General features: G+C 37.9%; 3 protein-coding genes across 3 annotated transcripts; 1 reads left to right on the top strand and 2 right to left on the bottom strand.

Moving 5' to 3' along the window:
- Positions 1 to 1,687: 1,687 nt before the first annotated feature.
- On the bottom strand, positions 1,688 to 3,679 carry LOC133834160 (uncharacterized). Its single transcript, XM_062263674.1, has 3 exons — positions 3,529 to 3,679; positions 2,652 to 2,882; positions 1,688 to 1,903 (listed from the first exon to the last, which is right to left on the bottom strand). Exons 2-3 carry the CDS (start codon positions 2,867 to 2,869, stop codon positions 1,816 to 1,818), a joined length of 306 nt encoding a protein of 101 aa, XP_062119658.1. The 5' UTR covers positions 2,870 to 2,882; positions 3,529 to 3,679; the 3' UTR covers positions 1,688 to 1,815.
- Positions 3,680 to 3,832: 153 nt separating this feature from the next.
- Positions 3,833 to 6,525, top strand: LOC133834158 (double-stranded RNA-binding protein 1-like). Its single transcript, XM_062263673.1, has 3 exons — positions 3,833 to 4,223; positions 4,622 to 4,893; positions 5,521 to 6,525. Exons 1-3 carry the CDS (start codon positions 4,196 to 4,198, stop codon positions 6,283 to 6,285), a joined length of 1,065 nt encoding a protein of 354 aa, XP_062119657.1. The 5' UTR covers positions 3,833 to 4,195; the 3' UTR covers positions 6,286 to 6,525.
- Positions 6,526 to 6,566: 41 nt separating this feature from the next.
- Positions 6,567 to 10,317, bottom strand: LOC133777683 (pentatricopeptide repeat-containing protein At3g26540-like). Its single transcript, XM_062217370.1, has 3 exons — positions 7,209 to 10,317; positions 7,040 to 7,127; positions 6,567 to 6,869 (listed from the first exon to the last, which is right to left on the bottom strand). The coding sequence occupies exon 1, from the start codon at positions 10,315 to 10,317 to the stop codon at positions 8,176 to 8,178; it is 2,142 nt and encodes a 713-aa protein (XP_062073354.1). The 3' UTR covers positions 6,567 to 6,869; positions 7,040 to 7,127; positions 7,209 to 8,175.
- Between the last annotated feature and the right edge of the window lie 4,737 nt (positions 10,318 to 15,054).

Below are 15,054 nucleotides of genomic sequence, written 5' to 3'. Positions count from 1 at the left end.
TAAGATGATATTATTTGTGATGAAAACGCCACTCACTTGACTGTGATTCCCAGCAAGAAACGACGCATTGAGTCAACTAATAGTGCTGAAAAGTCACTGAGCTCTCCAAAGCCAAACAAGGCACGGTTCTTCTTCAAGAAGAAGAAGAAAAAATTCTCAGGGAAACCGAAAATGATACCAAAACTGTGATGAAATCCCAAGAAGAGATCAATCATGTACTGAATGAAAATGAAGCCTCCATTTCTAGGCTTCTGGCAGAACACAAACTTAGATATTATTAAGAGTAGAGCAGTTGCATTTATCTTAAATTCTTCTTTGTTGATCATTTAACTTTTTGTTTAATCCCTTTTGAACAGTTTGTTTGTAAAATATATACCTTGTTTCACCACTACAAAACACTATTTTTCTGTCATCTATTTGTATTGGTTGAAGATGTTGACCGATGCTTAAAATTTCTGTATTTTTGACCATGTAGAATCGGTTAGTAACCAACACTATAGGGCTTACAAAATGGTTGCTTCTTAACCAAACCAGCAAGAGGTTGGCATGGGAAAAAAAGTTGGTGAAAACTGAGAGATACACAATGAGCATTGGCAGATGTTAAAGCAAACAAGGAAATCGTGATGAAAGATATTATAGTCGATAATCTCATCAAAAACATTAATTACAAAATGAGAACAATCGAACAAGTACATATATATAGCATATAAACATATATAATAAGGGTACTCGTAGTGAAATAGTTATAACTGTGGCGAAGAAGCAGAGTGATGTGCAAAAGGGAGGGGTCAATAGAAAGTATGAATGCACCATATATGCATGATTGACCCAACTGCATGCCTAGAAAAATTTGAACCAACGAACACACCATCCAATCCAAAATATGGGTGAAAACCTAAGAGTCGGTAAGCACCTAAACACAGATGCAGTAGTTCCTCGTCGAAAACCATAATGTTGATCTGATTCTTACTCAGTCCTATACATATTTCCTCCCTATATGCTTACTGTGATCATGTAAACCAGCCTAAAAGGTAGGTCGATTCCTGAGCCTGATGTCTCGCATTCTCTTGTTTGTCAACCTCAAACCTTAACAAATTAAATGTCCAGACATGGATAGATATGCACTTCCCCTTTGTGGAACAGACAGATTGCTCAACCCACCTGCTCTACCAAACATGATCATCTTCAGCTTCTTAAGGGACCACATCTTGGATACATATCTACTGGGTGTGATGACAAAGCCAGATGTACCAGCCCCTTCCTCTCTTACTCAGCCTCTCAGTGAACCAGCCATCTACCTCTTGGCTCTCCCACTCACTCTCCATCCCTCTCAAATTTAGGACTCAGCCAACTCTGGGATATCTCAAGTAAATTATCAAAGCTTAATAACTTCATACCAATTCTATATGTGTTTGTGCTTAAGCTGAAACTTGATCGATATTTCTAATTTATTACCTCGCCTCTCTCACTGATACACAGAGCCAAAGAGGATCAAGATGTGTATTGAATCATATTAATATAAGTTATGCTTGAACAACAGTTCAAAGATATGAGTAATCTATATCGGCTAAAGGGCTTGATAATAAATACGTGCGAACTTGAATTCTTACCTTACAGAAATCCCTTAGATATTACATATTGCACTAATTTTTCACTACAGTCGGGGAAAACATGTGGTAAGATAAGATTCAAATAGAAACGTCAAAATTCTTATGTTATTGCATCAAAATAAAATTCTTAAATGCTCCTTTTAGCAGTCTTTCATTCAAAAGACTAGTTGAGAAACAATTTTATCAGAACATCAAGATCTTACTTCTATTTACGTTTAGAAGCACGCTTGCCTTGACCCTTTTTAGGTGGTCCCTTTCCTCGACGTTTCAACATTTCAAGTCTTGATAAGCGCCTGGCAAATACAAAATACAGAACGTTGAAGAGTTAGGGGAAGCTAGTAGTAGCATTCGTTATCTCCAAATTATGAAACTTTAGCAAGACTGTCATTAAAATGAGAGAAACGCAAGAATATATCTAATCATGATTTAAACAGAGATCTAAAACTCACAAAATCAGAAATTCACAAAGCCAATTTGCTAGAATAAATCACACAAGTTTTTATGGAGAAAGATAAAAGCATGCAATGAGTTTTTGAGGAGATGACCTTTTTTACCATAAGATTCAAGGACATCACAGTTTTGGATATCAACGACAAATAGGCAATTGAGTACATGACATCAAATAATCAAATGTCAAAACCCCTATCGACTTTTTGAGCGCCAAGCTCAAATGTCTAGCTGGGTGAGTGAGTATGGTGGTCTGGAGTTAAGCTCTTATAAATGGATATTATCGGGAAGAAATTCCTGGATATCAGTACAACTTTCCAACAGTTTCTCTATTCCATTGTGTTTCCTGTGTGCTTTGTCTGTGACTAGAGCAGGTTATTCCTATCACATAACTATTTTCTTTTTCATCTTTTGAGTAAGTTACTGCTGTTAAAATTCATAAATTCAGTAATGCACCTTTGCTTTCCAAGTTGTATAACAAAAAGTAAACAATAACCATGCATCATATAGCTAGAACTACCTACAGATGCAAAGGCGTGTAAAAGAAAACAATAGTTGTGTATGAATCTACAAAGTGGACAGGAGAGAGCTTACTCTTGTTCTTTTCGAGCCATGATAAGAGGATCATCTTTTGTGATATCATGTGGATACCATTGAGAAACTTTCTCACCAATGAGCTTCTTGCGTAAGATCTTGTGGGAAGATCTCTGGCCAGTTGGGTTAATAACATGCCCAAATATCCTTGCCCTTGCTTCAGTTACTCCAACGGTAACTACAGTAGCCAAAATGCCCTTCAAACCACTAGCGGCCATTCTCTCATAACCTCTAAATTCCAGAATAAAAACAGACAAACTCAGTTTCTAAGAGCATCAACTTGTTGTTCTACAACTAATGCTAAGGTAAATCACAGATTAATCATATATGAACTTAAAGTCTAACAATATCAATTAGTACTTGTTTGAAAAGATGAGACAAATAATAAGAAACATTAAGAAAAAGAAGTTTCATGAAGTTGAATCAGAAGTCAAAATGGTCTTTCACGTTGCCCCAATAACTCATGTCAAAATGGAAATTCTAAAGCTCCATGTGAATTTTTTTCCAGAAGACACCTGACCAAAGCAATACTCATATATATACAATAAAGTTAAAAGCTTTAAAAGGTGGTTCTTCTTCGTTTTCCACTACAACTGACCAAATTTCAGATTGAATGTCATTATGATAGTAACAAGGAAAACAAATTAAAATCAATGCAAACACAATTAGCACCATGAGAGGCTCAAATTCAATTCATCAATGTTATCTCCAGTTCTGCAAAAACTCAAATTTGCAAACCTAATAAAACCCTTCAGCACTTGCATTTTATCGTTTCACATTTCTGAGCAACCAAACAAAGAAACAACAACTGAAAAACATCAAGAGAAACTGAAGAGCGAGAAAAAAAAAAAGAAAAAGAAAAAGAGACCACACGAACCTGGCCTCTCCGACTGTCGGATTTCAGAGAAGACGGCGGCGACTGGCCACGAACTGGCGTAGAGAGAGAGCTGGAAAGAGTTGGGAGTGGAGGAGGGGTGGGCAGGGCTGGAGGCGAGTACGCAATTTTGAGGGTTCCCTTCGCTTAAGCCGAAAACTAAACTGGGTTCGGGTCGGGTCGGGTCGGTCACGTTCGGGTATTTTGCAACCCGTACCCGCTCGCCCGAATTGGATAGGAATAGTATACAAGGGTCCCTCCACTGTTCTCTGCCGCGTCTCACCTTTTTCATCCTCTTCAACTCTCTCTCTCTCTCTCTCTCGCTCTCGCTCTCTCTCAACTCAATCACGGCGACCAAATCCAGCAACCTCGCCCAGGCTCAGTTCACTTCCAACCTCTCTCGGCGCGAGAACAACCTCGCCTACTCCACGGCACGGCAGCATCCCCCTGGGCATTTATGAGTACGAACCAAGGACCCTCGCTCACCAATTATTACTTTAATTGGAGGAATTAGAGCAAATCAAAGGTGGGAAACATTGAGAGTGGTGAGCTGATCAGCCCCAGAATTATTCTAACATCAATGAAAGTGAAACAACTTCTTTGCATTGTCTTCTCACCTATACAATCCTGTTGAGACTTGTAGAGTGGTGCGTGCTTCCATAAGCTGACCATGTTAAGAGTTCCCAATCCTGTTCCTGGTATACTACTCTATTGTACTACCAATTATTGATATTCTGTATGTCTGTGATTTTACTTTTCATGTATTTGTGATGAGCATAAACACCTTGTTATTCCCTTTTGTATCTTTTTCTGAATTCTAGGTTTCTAATTAAGCAAAAAGTGCCCTTTTTCATAACATTTGTTTTGGGTTTAGTCTATGTGATATTGTTCTTACTGGGGTTCATCTAATTTAATTGGCTCTAAGAAAGGTGTGAGCTTTAGGTTGCATCTAGTTATATTACAGGGAATTTTATGTCTTTTTAAGTAAGAATTTTTTTAGCTTCACCTGAGTATAGCAGGTGATGTACATTCTTTTAAGTGTCAACTCTTTTAGATGCCAACCAAATTGGTTTTTCATGTTTTATTTCAATGTCAGGTGTTTCAAATTGCTATGTATTCAAGAGCCGATTGCAGGAGTATGCTCAAAAGGTGGGAGTAGGTACTCCTGTGTATGAGACTACGAAAGAAGGTCCCTCCCATGAGCCCTTTTTTAAGTCAACTGTGATTGTAAATGATGTCAGATATGATTCTTTGCCCGGGTTTTCCAACCGCAAGGCGGCCGAGCAGTCAGCTGCTGAAGTTGCTCTCAGGGAGTTAGCTAAATCTGGTGGGAGTGGTGATGTCAACCAATGCATTTCTCAACCAGTTGTAAGTTTTCTGTATTTTTAACCAAATTGGACCGAGAGCTGCATTTCGTCGCTAGTGTAGTTTTCTATCATTTTAATGATTTATTTATCATGTGGGATTGTGTAAGAATGAGTAATGAGTAGATTGAACTCACAGTTAATGAAAAGCAGACCATGTCTTTTCTTTAGTTTTCCAACTCCTTGCATGATTCTGTTTTGGGGTGTAGCAAAGAAATAGAACTGAGTTAACCCTGCACATGACCAATTATTGTAGATCTTGTTAGTGAGTCTTTTAGTTTTGAGAAAAGAGTTTTATTTTTGTGGGGTCAGAAACCTAGAGATTGAAGTTTATGGTGCCTGTTTTTTCAGTTTTTTTGTTTGTTACTGCCTTTAATGTTTCAGCTTCATGTGAAAGCTATAACAAATTTAGATCAGATAAGATGGCTGTATTTCTTCTCCTAAGGAAAAGAAGAAGAAAAAAGAAGCGTTTTTTACGTTTTATTTATTTGGTTTTCTTCTTTGCCAATATGATATTTGCGGAAACATTTATTTTTAGCCCTCGGGAGTGCATTCATGATTGTTGATTTGGAATTTTACTTTTGTTTTTTCTACTGATGTAATTTGTTGACTGTGTTGTGTGCTTTTCCAGCATGAAACTGGATTATGCAAAAATCTGCTGCAGGAGTACACACAAAAGATGAACTATGCTATCCCTTTATATCAATGTCAGAAAGATGAAGCCCCCGGCCGAGCAGCCCTATTTTCATGTTCCATTGAGATTGGGGGAATTCGATATATTGGTGCTTCGGCTAGAACGAAAAAAGAGGCTGAGATAAAAGCTGCCAGAACTGCACTTTTAGCTATCCAGTCAAGTGCTTCCGAGTCCTACAATAAACAAATTGAAAATGCTCAGTTGACTGTGCTTCCCTGCAAGAAACGAAGCATCGAGTCAAATGCCAAGGTTGAGGAGCCTCTGAGCTCTCCAAAGCCAAAGAAGGCACGGTTTAGGAAGAAAACATTTAAGAAAAAATTCTCCGGGAATCGGGCAAACCAAACTGAAGTTAATAATGCAGGAAAGTGCAATGTGGGAACTGATGATGCATTGGTAGTGGCTTCTGAACAATTGGGTACTGAAACTGTTTTGGTGAACCCCCAAGATGAGATGCACCAAATGCCTCAAAGTGAAACAGAAAAAGTTTCTGCTGGTGAAGGTGGTTCTTTGACCAATGTTGTTGAAAATGGGCAGTCAACAGTTTCAGATTCCAATCAAAGCAATAGTGGGACTCTTCCTCCAATCTCTTCTGAGGGGGCTTTAACTAATTCTACTGATGTGGCTAAAGTGGAGACTTCAAGTGCCGATACTAATGTTATTCAGTCGGAACAGAATTTCCAAGCTGATGACAAGCCCATGTAAGAATGCAGGGGCTCAGAGTATGGAATTTATTTTGCATTAAAGTATAGGGGGGATCTGAATTTTGATAGCTTAGTTAGCAGAGTGAGGTAGTTTCAAGTTGATTTATACGTAATTGATTAATCCATGTCTTTGTAAGAGAATGCCTTTGCATTGCTTACTTTATCTTTACTTGTGTTAAGCATATTTTATTGGAAGTTGAAACAAGAGGGAGAAAATGACTACTTTATAGTTTTGACTAAATCTTCTCTGTTCTTTACTTTTCACCTTCCATTCTTCAAGGACAAAAATACACTTGAAACTACAGCAACAGGGTATCAATATTGGTACATTGTTACAAATTCTCCAAGCCTACATTCCTACAGGAGAGATCCATGTGCCTAAACCAAGCTTCACAAACTTGGGTTGATGCTATTCCAGCAAAAATAGAGTGCTCAACACAGAGTGATATGAACTCAAACTTACATATCATTCATCCATGACGTATTTGCTTCAACAGAGCCTTCAATCCTCAAAGCACGAGGAAAAAGTTCCCAGTCCACCTTTGACATGTCAAGAAAATCACTAACACCATCTTCATACATGATCTGAAACAAAATTAGAAAGAAAAAAAAAATGTAACAGTTTCTTTTCTTTTAGTGTCCAAGAAAAACTATGATAAGTTCACCAATGCAGTTTTATAGCTATCCCTTGCTACAACATTGGTCAGGTCCCATAACAAAGTCTAATGCAGCTTAGCCTTCTGAAAGGAAAATACCTAGTGTCCATAGGGTGACTTGTCATAACCACTGGACCAATGCACTTGTAAGAACAAGTTCCTTGCTTAAGATCATGCTGAGAACTTCCTGAGATACAAAATAAGGTGTTACTAACAACGAAAATTTACAACAAATGCTTTTTTCTGAACAATCGTATGTATGACAAACCTATATGCAGGTCTCCATTCTGGTAAACCTTTTCCAAAAATAATTACAGAATTACATTCCACCAAGCAAAAAATGCACCGAATATCTGACGAAGAAGATGAGCTAATTGAAATCAACACTTAAGCCTTAATTGAAAAATTAAGGTTATATTTCAACTTCGGTGAATGAGACTAGGTATGTCTAGTATTAAATTGGGAAGAGGATGGCAATACCTTAATTGTTCTCTGATCAGTGGATTACAAAAAAGTTACTAACTTGATATCATGCATTTAAAAAAAATGAAAAGAATTCCACCTGCACAAATATATCAAGCCTTCCAGGCTGTAGAATTTCTGACACCATCCAATCATTTTAATGTACTCTTAAAATTGTTTCCCAAAAGCCAAGACATTATCTACATGTATGGACCACCACATAACAAACATTATCTTTTGTGCGACTCTCAAACCAAAAACATTCCCCAACAAGGGTTAGCCAATTTCCAATCTGAAAATCTATGGGATGCAGTTTTCACCAAATGTTTCAAGAATTTGAAAGAAAAAGGTAATTAAAACCAAATACATACATCATTTGCAGATAGAATTGCCTTTGATTTGGGAGAGGACACAGCAACCTGGCATGCTACTAGTTTCGATGCAGCATCTGATGACATTTTCGGTTTGTTTGGTCTTACACCCAATTTTCTTCTGCAGCCTACAGCACCACAATGGCAATAATGTTGTTCCCTATATTACTGTGGCATGCTCACTTTTACTTAGCCTGCAATAGGCTGTATTGATTGATGTTGGCAAGTATTTGATTCCCTTGAGACGCATCTTGAATCACTATGTTCATAAACCATGGCATGTGCTCACAATTACTAGCATTTATAAAATCAGGAGTCCAAAATTTAGACCCCAAAATGCAAGTCAACTGATAACAAATTGGTTCCTGGTTAGTAAATCCCACTCTTCTGAACAATGTTTTGTTATGATAATTGTCTAACACCGTCCTTTATCTCAAACTGAAGTTCACTTGAAGGATTCAAATCAGCTAGTCGTTCTGCAGCCCAATTTCCCAACCTCATGCACCCATGTTTTCTACAAGCATCCAACACTCTTGTTAGCATTGGAATTGTGGGTTCAAATGGCATTTCTTTTACAAAAATTTCAAGCTCGTCCATTTGATTGGAGCGACTGAAAAGTTCAATCATAATCTCATAGTGCTCAAGTCGTGGTATAACACCATAGTTGGTGCTCATTGAATGAAAATATTGACCACCCAATTTAACTAGGTCTTCATGCAAACAAGCAGTCAAAATGGCTTGGAAGGTGACATGATCTGGCTTAACATTTGCTTCTTGCATTAAGACAAAAAATTTAAATACTTCTGCACCTCTTTTGTGGGAGCATCCTAACATTATGGAGTTCCATAAAACTATATCCCGTGAAGATGTTCTTTCAAAAATACGGACGGCATAGTCGAGACAACGACACTTGGAGTACATGTCAACCAAAGCCCCTGCAAGCACAATATCTATCTCGTAACCATTCCTGATAATGAAAGCGTGACTTTGTCTGCCTTGCTCGAAAGCAAAAATATTTGCACAAGCTGCCAAAAGGGTTGCAAAAGTAAATTTACTTGGTTGTGTCTCCCATTGCATCTCCCAGAAGATTGTCAAAGCTTGCTCGCTCCGGCCATGACAAGCATAGCTAGTTAATAAAGTATTCCAAGAAACATTGTCCCGCAATTGACTCATTTGGAAAAACCAAACCCGTGCACTTGTCAAGTTCCCACATTTACCATACATGTCAAGAAGGGCATTGCTAACATTGAGCTTGAAGAACAAACCATGTCGATAGACAAACCCATGAACCTGTTTGCCTGTTTCAACGTCTGAAAGACCAGCACAAATATTCAATACCAACCCAATAGTGACATGGTCTATGTCCTTAGTGGTTGTTCGCATTAAATGTAAAAAATCCAAAGCCTCTTCCCACTGCAACGAACGAATATATCCTGCCAACATCGCATTCCATGAAATCAAATTACGTTCTGGCATGTCATTAAAGAGTTCCCTTGCCTCTTGTGTCTTCTCGTTAATCGCATAACCCCATACAATCGAAGTCCAAGAAACCAAATTTTTCGCACTGGGCTTATCAAAAATTGCATAAGCACGTTCCAATTTCCCACATTTAATGTACATATCGATTAGGGAGCAAGAAACTACCTCATCAACATCAAAACACATCTTAATTGCCACTCCATGAATTTGAATACCTTCCCTAAGTGCAGAAATACTTGAACAAGCAACAAGTGCATTAGAAAAGGTAAAGCTCAAGGGCCTCACAGCGGTAGGAAACATCTTGAAAAACATGAAAATTGCTTCCTTACCATCATTCATTTCAAGATACCGTCTTACAATAACATTCCAAGAAACATCATTGGGGTTATGAATCTCATCAAACTTCATCCGTGCATCACTCATAACCCAACATTTCCCATACACATCAACAAGTGATGTTTCCAAAATTATATTGTTACCAAAACCATACTTTAAAGTGAGCCCATGAATCTGTCGGGAAAGATACAGAGCCAATAATTCAGCACATGAACCTAAAGCACTCGCAAATGTAACCTCATTAGCGAAAACACCGGACCTATTCATGCGCAAAAACAATAACAAGGCCTCCTTATCATAACGGTTCTTTGAATAAGCCGTTAACATGGAATTCCAAGAGCCCCCATTTCGAAATGGCATTTCGTCGAACAGCTCGCGGGCATCACGAACACAGCCACAGCTACCATAGGCCTCTATGGCGCGATTCAAGAGAAAGACAGGGGGGTCGGATGAGAAAGTGACCAAATGGGATTCAATCTTTCGAGCCTCTACAATGGCGCGAGTTGAAGAAGATAGCTGGAAGAGACGGGCGTAGACAGAGTAAGGAAAGGGTACCGGGGAATCGAAGAGGATTGAGACGGCTTTAGAGAGGTTGCCCGCGTTTAGAGTTTGGAGGATTGCGTTGGTTACAGCTATGGTGGTAGTGGGTCGAGGAATTCTGCCATTGCTGATGTTGGATATACTTCGAAGAAGATGGTTCAGTTCAGAGACTTTGGTTGCGCCACCCATCGTGATACCGACAATTTGAATTTTGCCGCTGCAAAGGCAAAGAAAGAAGATGAAATTACATAACTGACCCTGAAATTACATGAGAATGTAGTTTGAAGTTAAATTATACTAATTTTAATTAATTAGTCCATACATATCATTGTAAGAGTAAGAGAATGCTTTTTTCCCCTCATAAACACAATTTTGTAGTTTTCACTTTTCAAAAATATGTTTGGTTAATATTTTTTTTTAAATAATTTTTAATTTTTTTAGAATAAATGTATTTATAAAGAAAAAAAATAAAGTTTGTAATAAATAAATGGGATATTTATAATTATATATATAACATAAAATAATTACAAAAATCACCTACAAAATTTTATTTACAAAAATACATTGGTATGTGTTATCCCCGTTTCTCCCCAAGTATACGGATCCACACTCTAAGTTATGGGCCGCCTTCCAGGGAGTTAAAAGCCCAGATCGGTCCCAGTAGACGAAGAGAACGAATATTGGCAGTCCAAGTCTCGGCAAGGCCCAAAGGGCATCCGGAAGTGTAAGCTAGGACCATCGCCGAGGCATGCTGCATAAACCCGGGACCGCGTACCGGGATGTCTCCCGAGATGCAGTAAAAGAGGTCGTGGCTCCCAAGTCCGGGATTAGGTCGGGATCTCTGTGGATGAACCCGGGTCCTGGTAAACGAACCGGGACCCTAGTAAATGAAGAGGGACGTTGGTAAACGGACCTGGATCGGTTGGCCGAGTTTGGCGTGATAAAGTATCATCGATACTGACATTATCCCAAAAAGCGTGGAATCGTGTCCCCATAAGTAACCTGTAGATGAGGCTAACTCGGGAATGTACGCCGTTGGTTCAGAATTGCGCCGCCACTACTTTGACAAATCTTGTCCCCTGAATCTTCCTCGTAGCCCATAACACCTAGAATGAAGCATCAGTTTGTCGCGAGTCTTATACTGTGATCATGTTTGGGCTGGCCCAATGGGCCTTGGTTAATATATGTTTTATATTTCAATCTTTTGTATTGAGCCTCCATCAGAGAACAAATAATATTTACACCCTTATTGGGCCCGGATTAGCCCGGTCCAAGCCCAGTGCACTCGCTTGCTTATAAATATGCATGGTGGTGCATTGAAGGGGGGGGGGGGGGGGGGGATCCCAGATTTTTTCTTGTAAGCAATTACTCTGCTCAAACTTGCAGAAAACTCCATTGTAAAAAGCTTTCTAAGCTCTAATACAATTGACTCGTGGACTAAGGCTCATTAACTCCCCAACCACGTAAAAACGTTACTTGCATTTTCTAAATCCTTTCTTTTAAAGCTCTCTTATCTTTTATAATTCTAGTTTCTGAAAAACTCGATAAACACTACGTCATCAAAAAATACCGGATTTAATAAAAATATACATGAATTGGAGACATTCCTGAAATCTCAAACTTTTCATTTTTCTGGGTTTTCAAAAGTAGCATTTTGGTTACTTATATTGGAGATAAGTTACCAATTTGTAACTTTTTTACAAAAATGTTTGTTTTTAGAGCATATTATTTCATATAGATTTTGGTTACCTCCAGAATTTATTTGTTGTAACTTTTACATCTTAAAATATTTATTAGATTTTTTAAGGTTATATTATTATTATATTGTCTCATTATATAAGATATTTTTATGTTACCTTCAAACTTGTGTTTTTTTAATTAATGAGATACATTAAAGTATAATAAATTACTATATAGCTTATCATCAAAAGTTACTTTTAGTATACTATAACACCTTGGTAACCAAGACTATTATACTGTATGTTTAAAATAGTGCAAGATTTGCTAATCAAGTCATTTGAACATAAATGTATTTATAAAGCCAGCTAACAAAATTTAGAATCAAGGGACCATTATAAACCACTTGGATACTTAGTACATTACCGGGATCAGGTAATGAGGAAATTATTTGGTAATTATTTGAGTAACGGGAATTATAAAATGTTAATTATGATTAACGAGATAAGTGGCAAATGAAAAATTTACCCTTGAGGGGCTGTGAGAGATGAATTTGGCCATAGGGGCATTTAGGTCATTTTGTGCCAAAACAGACACTTAAGTAACAGTTTATTCAGCTGAAGGAAACCTCAAAATGGACTATTGGAATACTCTCTCTCTCTCTCTCTCTCTCTCTATCGTTCTCTCTCTTTCTCTCTACCATTGGTGTTTGAACTTTGGAGGAAAGCTAAGGAAATTCAAGGCTTGCCCTTGGGGTAGTTTAGTTATAGCTAGGAGGATACAATCCCAGCTGAGGTAAGCTTCAATTCTGGATTTAAGTAAATTATGCCCTGTTTTTATAGTGTTCTTGAGCTTGAAGTTCAAGGTATTGGATTAATAATTTGATGGAGGTTTTTGAGTGAGATAGACTTGGGTTTTGATGGTGTTAATGTGTTGTTAATGTTTGGGGGTTTGGATTATGGTTTTGAGAATTGATTAGAATTTCAGACAAGGGAGTTTCTGTCTGGGGGCATGTCGCGACCCTTAAGGGCAAGTCGTGACATGCATGGGCAACTTTGACCAAAATGAGCTTTTAGTGACAGGAATTCAAACCTAAGGGCTCGGGATCAATCCTACTACCAAGTTTAGTAGAGTTCGAGGTCCCGAAGACTAGGACTCGGTCCGGAAGCCTGTGTTTATTTGTTATTGACGGGATTCTATACTAGGTTGTGACTAGGTTATCGCTAGGGGCTCGAAACATGGATCGTGCTCGAGGGTCGTTCACTGGTAACCTATGTTTGGACCAAAGGTAAGAAAATTACACCCAGTATGTGATACATGTGATTATGGCTTGCCCCGAATTATTGAATAGGAATATGAATAGGGCATGAACGCCTGAGAATGTGCATGATTATGATGATGCTTGGGATTGTTGATTAAGCATGCTGAATGCTTTGTACTTGGATATTTGATATATGATATATGCAGGTCTGCATTATCTTACTGAGAAAGGCTTGTCTTATTATTCAAGGACGACAATAGCGTTGAGTGTTGGTCGTGAAGTATTGACTTATTAGTCAAGGGCGGCAATAGCGCGCTGAGCGCTGGTCGAGATAGTTATGCTTAACCAGGACCGCATTATACGCTTAACCGACCTATTGGTCGTGAGAAAACTAGAGCGCTAGGTACGCTGGGCTAGCTCCAAGGCTGATTATACAAAGGATATGGCGATGGGATCCAGAGTGACTTATTAGTCCCATATCCTAAGGCTGAGCCCCAACATTAACTCATTAGTCAAGGACAACCTTAGCACGTTGAGTATTGGTCGTAAAGCATTGACTTATTAGTCAAGGATGGCCTTAGCACGTTGAGTGTTGGTCGTAAAGCATTGACTTATTGGTCGTAAAGCATTGACTTATTAGTCAAGGATGGACTTAGCACGTTGAGTGCTGGTCGAAAAGCATTGACTTATGAGTCAAGGACGACTATAGTGCGTTGAGCGCTGGTCGATATGGTTATGTCTAACCAGAAGCGCATCATACGCTTGACCGACCTATCAGTCGGGGAAAACTTAGCGCCAGGTACGTTGGGCCAGCTCCAAGGCTTGTTATACAAAGGATAGGTCAAAGGGGCCCGGGATGACTCATTAGTCCCATATCCTAGGGCATTGAGCCAGTATGATTTATTAATCATGTGTTTGGGCGCTGAGCCCCCGTATGATCCCATAATTAGGTATATTGGGCATTGGACCCCGATATGTTCATTGATGGTTATCTTGGGCTATTGGCCATATGACATTGTAGTCATTTTTATGGATGGTATGCATGCATGAGTAGGGTTATTACAACTAGGTATGCTTATTATGATTTGGTAACATGTTATTAACCACTTATGATCATGTTTAAGTTTTTCTTGTTGAGTCTTGGCTCACGGATGCTATATGGTGCATGTAAAGGGAAAAGAAAGTTTGACCATCCCTGAGTTGGAGAGCTTAGATGACGATGTGTTCATATGCAGCTGCTCGATCACTACGACTGAGGGTTTAAAGAGGAACTAGGGTCAAACCCTATTTTGCCGCTTAGGTCAGCAAGTTGTAACTTTCTCACTGTAATTAACATTTTAAATGTAATTTGGGATCCCATGTATGAGGTAAACGTTTTAATGAAACGACGGTACCTTTGACAAAAAAAATTTAACCGTTAATCACATTTAGTTACACTGTTATGACCAAATGACTTGTTTAGCGATTCTAACACTATTTAAAATACACAGTGTAACAGTCCCTGAGTAGTAGGACATTACACATAGTGTTTCTTTTATCAATCAAACAAAAAAGAAGCTTAGAAGTTACTTTTGAATTGTAATAAAAAAACACACACTTTGGTTGTGTTTGGTAAAAATTTTGTTTTTGAATTTTTTAAACACAAAAATGGAAATATAATTTTATTTTTGTTTCTTTATTTTTTAAAAATAAAAATATGTTTGGTAATTATTATTTTTTATTTTTAAAATCAAAAAATAATAAATGCGTTTGATAACTTTTATTTTTATTTTTTGTTTAACAATATAAAGTGTTGATTTGAAGAAGAGAAGAAAAAAAAAAAAAAGGAAAAGTCGAAAACGGTTTAAAAAAAATTTCAAAGTGAAAAAAATTCTATTTTCAAAATTTAATAAATTTTAATTAAAATTTAAATAAATAATAAATAAAAATAGAGTTACCAAACATATTTTATATTTAATTGTCAAATTTTTAATTAATTAAATAAAAAC

This window comes from Humulus lupulus, chromosome 5, assembly GCF_963169125.1.
Source record: "Humulus lupulus chromosome 5, drHumLupu1.1, whole genome shotgun sequence".
In the NCBI taxonomy this organism is placed as follows: Eukaryota; Viridiplantae; Streptophyta; class Magnoliopsida; order Rosales; family Cannabaceae; genus Humulus; species Humulus lupulus.
This window is presented reverse-complemented; position numbering and strand designations above follow the sequence as displayed.